Source organism: Trichosurus vulpecula, chromosome 4, assembly GCF_011100635.1.
Source record: "Trichosurus vulpecula isolate mTriVul1 chromosome 4, mTriVul1.pri, whole genome shotgun sequence".
Classification (NCBI taxonomy): Eukaryota; Metazoa; Chordata; class Mammalia; order Diprotodontia; family Phalangeridae; genus Trichosurus; species Trichosurus vulpecula.
Genome location: NC_050576.1, coordinates 95,413,149 through 95,414,929, shown reverse-complemented (window position 1 = coordinate 95,414,929; position 1,781 = coordinate 95,413,149). Strand labels below are relative to the sequence as shown.

Below are 1,781 nucleotides of genomic sequence, written 5' to 3'. Positions count from 1 at the left end.
TCAGGACTGATAATAGAGATGGACTTTCTGTTGGATTTAAAGCAATAAGTAAAAGGGAGGAGGAAGAGGAATAAGCATTGATATAGCACTTATTAGGTGCTCTCATTATGCTAAGATATTTACAAATATCTCATCCTCTATAGGAGCTAGCCAGGTACCCATCATGAAATTCCTCACATTTGTTCTTTTACAGATATAGTAAAACTACATGGTATTGCTTCATTTATGCATGAGGGTTCTATACCAAGATAATGAAAAAAATATGAAACCCCACAAATGCTCAATAGGACTCCTTTGCTGATGACTGACTCTTCTTTTTGAATGGGAGGAAAGATTAAGAAATGAAGGGGGGCATGGCCACTTAACAATTATCTTTTGCCTTTTGTATTTCATCCCAAAATATAAGCAGTTCATTTGAAGAAATATAATGGGATGTGATAAGTTTGTTATAAGTGCAGGGATTAAATTTAACTTTGAATGGATTAAATAATGAAATTCTTGGTGGGGATGACACTTTGACTCCTATTTTTTGAAGGCAGAGACCCACATATACATCTTCTAAGTGTAAGACTTTTATACTAAAAGAAACCTGGTAAATCATAGTAGCCAAACTTCCAGAGAACACATACCCAGTTCCAGAGCAAAAATCTGGGTAAAACTTTCCAGGGTACATGTCAAAGGGCATGTACCATTTGCTCCTGCTGCTTCTTATAGGGGTAGCTTTTCTCATAGGAAAGCCAGTAAAATAAAGCTCTGAGGTTGATTTTGTAACTAGTACCTTTTGGATCAGGTATTCAGTGTTAACAAACATATCAGAATCTGTTTTCATGACAAAGTGTGCATTAGGACAATATGTAGCAACCCATTTCATGCCCATCAAGACCTTGAGTGTCAGGTTACGATAAGTGTCTCGAAAGTCCTGCTGAATGATGTCCCGATACATCCTGCTTTCATTCCTTATTGCTTCAGTAGAACCTTGTTTCTGGACACCCAGCAAAAATAAGCGAACCACAGAATATCCTGGCACCAGACTTTCATTCCCCCAAGTTTTCCTGATGTTATCCCTTCTTGACTTTTGACCCTCTGTGGTACATATTAAAAACACCAAGAATGGAGTAGTATTTTTACATTTGTCTTCCTCCTGGATTAGAAATGTGTAAGGCACAGGGTCCTTGTGCATTTCGTCATTTTTTGGAGTTGTTTTGTTGACCTTTAAATGAGAAGGTGTGGTGAGTTGAGGCCTTGGGTTTGTAATGTTGAGAAGGTGTTTTTCTCCTGTGGCTTCATGGGGTGGGGACATTCCTTGGAATGGAATCTTCTGTGAATTGAAAATTAGTTGCCTTGTTGCTATGATTGATATTTTAGCTGTTTGAAGTGTGAAAAGGAAATAACTCATCCCTGAGCAAATAGAGCCAATCCAGAAACAAAGTTTCAAAGAGGACCAAGAACACATTAGGCCTGTTTTCTCTTGAGCCATGTTTCTTTGCCTCACTATATTTCATCAAAGGGACAGCAACTGGCTCTCACTTACTTTGTCTTCCTTCTTAGGGAAGATGATTGGCATTTTATGAGTTTTCATTAATGTTTTGTAGAGAATTTTTCACCTGAAGAATAAAGCAAAACTGTGGTAAGTAGCACAATAGAGATATTAAGGAATATCATGTATGAGTATATTTTTCAATTATCCTACTGATTTAAATTTAGACAGAACACTTGTTTCCTAAAATAGAACATTATACATTATATATTCATATATATGCACATACATATTTATGTGTATA

The 1,781-nt window shown here is 36.5% G+C and overlaps 1 protein-coding gene across 1 annotated transcript; it reads right to left on the bottom strand.

Moving 5' to 3' along the window:
- Window positions 1-361: 361 nt before the first annotated feature.
- LOC118846097 (beta-1,3-galactosyltransferase 2-like) lies at window positions 362-1,477 on the bottom strand. Its single transcript, XM_036754283.1, has one exon. The coding sequence runs from the start codon at window positions 1,475-1,477 to the stop codon at window positions 362-364; it is 1,116 nt and encodes a 371-aa protein (XP_036610178.1).
- Between the last annotated feature and the right edge of the window lie 304 nt (window positions 1,478-1,781).

Coding starts and splice junctions, on each gene's coding strand:
- LOC118846097 (XM_036754283.1), bottom strand. CDS start 1,477: ATGGCTCAAGAGAAAACAGGCCTAATGTGTTCTTGGTCCTCTTTGAAA.